The sequence below is a fragment of the Penaeus monodon genome, chromosome 28 (assembly GCF_015228065.2).
Source record: "Penaeus monodon isolate SGIC_2016 chromosome 28, NSTDA_Pmon_1, whole genome shotgun sequence".
Lineage (NCBI taxonomy): Eukaryota > Metazoa > Arthropoda > Malacostraca > Decapoda > Penaeidae > Penaeus > Penaeus monodon.
Window position 1 is genome coordinate 5,128,390 of NC_051413.1, and position 929 is coordinate 5,129,318.

Genomic DNA, 929 nt, shown 5'->3' on the forward strand with positions numbered 1-929 from the left:
GTCTGTGCACAAGATCACCTGTTCGCTAAAGTAACATGCCAAAAACCTCATATCAAACAGCACACCCGAACATCATAGTTTAAGCGACCGCAATCTGTCCGCCGTTCTTCTAAATCCTCCTATTTTTTAAAACTTAATTCAGTAACATTTGCTTTCTGCCTTTCGTTTTCTTTTGGTAAGTCTGTTTTTTTTTTTTTTAATATTCTCATTTTATTAAACATATGCATGTAGGAAAACGGAAATAACTGGCATATAATTATCTAAAGCTTTCTAGCTTTCGGGAAGTGTTTTAGTTTCGGAACGTTTGCCTTTTTTCACCTTTCTTCACATTAGAGAAAAAAACTCTCTTAGAACGAATACTTCCTCTTCTTACTCTACTAATTCTACCAGTGGATTTTCTCCTATTTTTACATTCCTCGCATCTCTCTATTCCATTAGAGTTCGAGTGAAGCCAACCTACTAGCTTCCGACGGCTTTTATAGAGATAGAAGAGCTATTAGACCCATTAGTAAGCTCGGCGGATCACAGATGTCGCTAGTTTCCCGCCAATCTCGCCGGTCCAGACAACATGGCGCCATCTTCAACCAGGTAAGGCAATTTTTTTTTCTTAGGAAGATTCTCGGTTTGGGTCTTCAGTCTGCGTGAAATTATGATTCATTTGTTTGATATGACCTTACTTGAATCCATTTTTGTGATATAGAATATCATGATTTCTTTTTTTATCATGGTACTTATTTCCTAGAAATGTTAGGATCTTAGATGACAAAAAGAAATCAAATTGTATTTGTTCTCTTCTCTGGTGGAAACAGGAAGTGACAGTATATTTTTATGTTTTCCATATACGATATATTAAATCCTTTAGTCCCTCCCCATTCCTAATCCGCCTCAAAAATCATTAAAAACAATCTCCCATATCCTATCCATACGTC

The 929-nt window shown here is 36.3% G+C and overlaps 1 protein-coding gene across 1 annotated transcript in view; it reads left to right on the forward strand.

Moving 5' to 3' along the window:
- LOC119591316 (ATP-binding cassette sub-family G member 8-like) overlaps positions 1-929 on the forward strand; it is a gene marked incomplete in the record, with an annotated part of 74,919 nt that overhangs the window by 25,835 nt on the left and 48,155 nt on the right. The window contains 1 exon segment of the mRNA XM_037940047.1: positions 439-588. Coding sequence (XP_037795975.1) covers positions 439-588 — 150 coding nt within the window.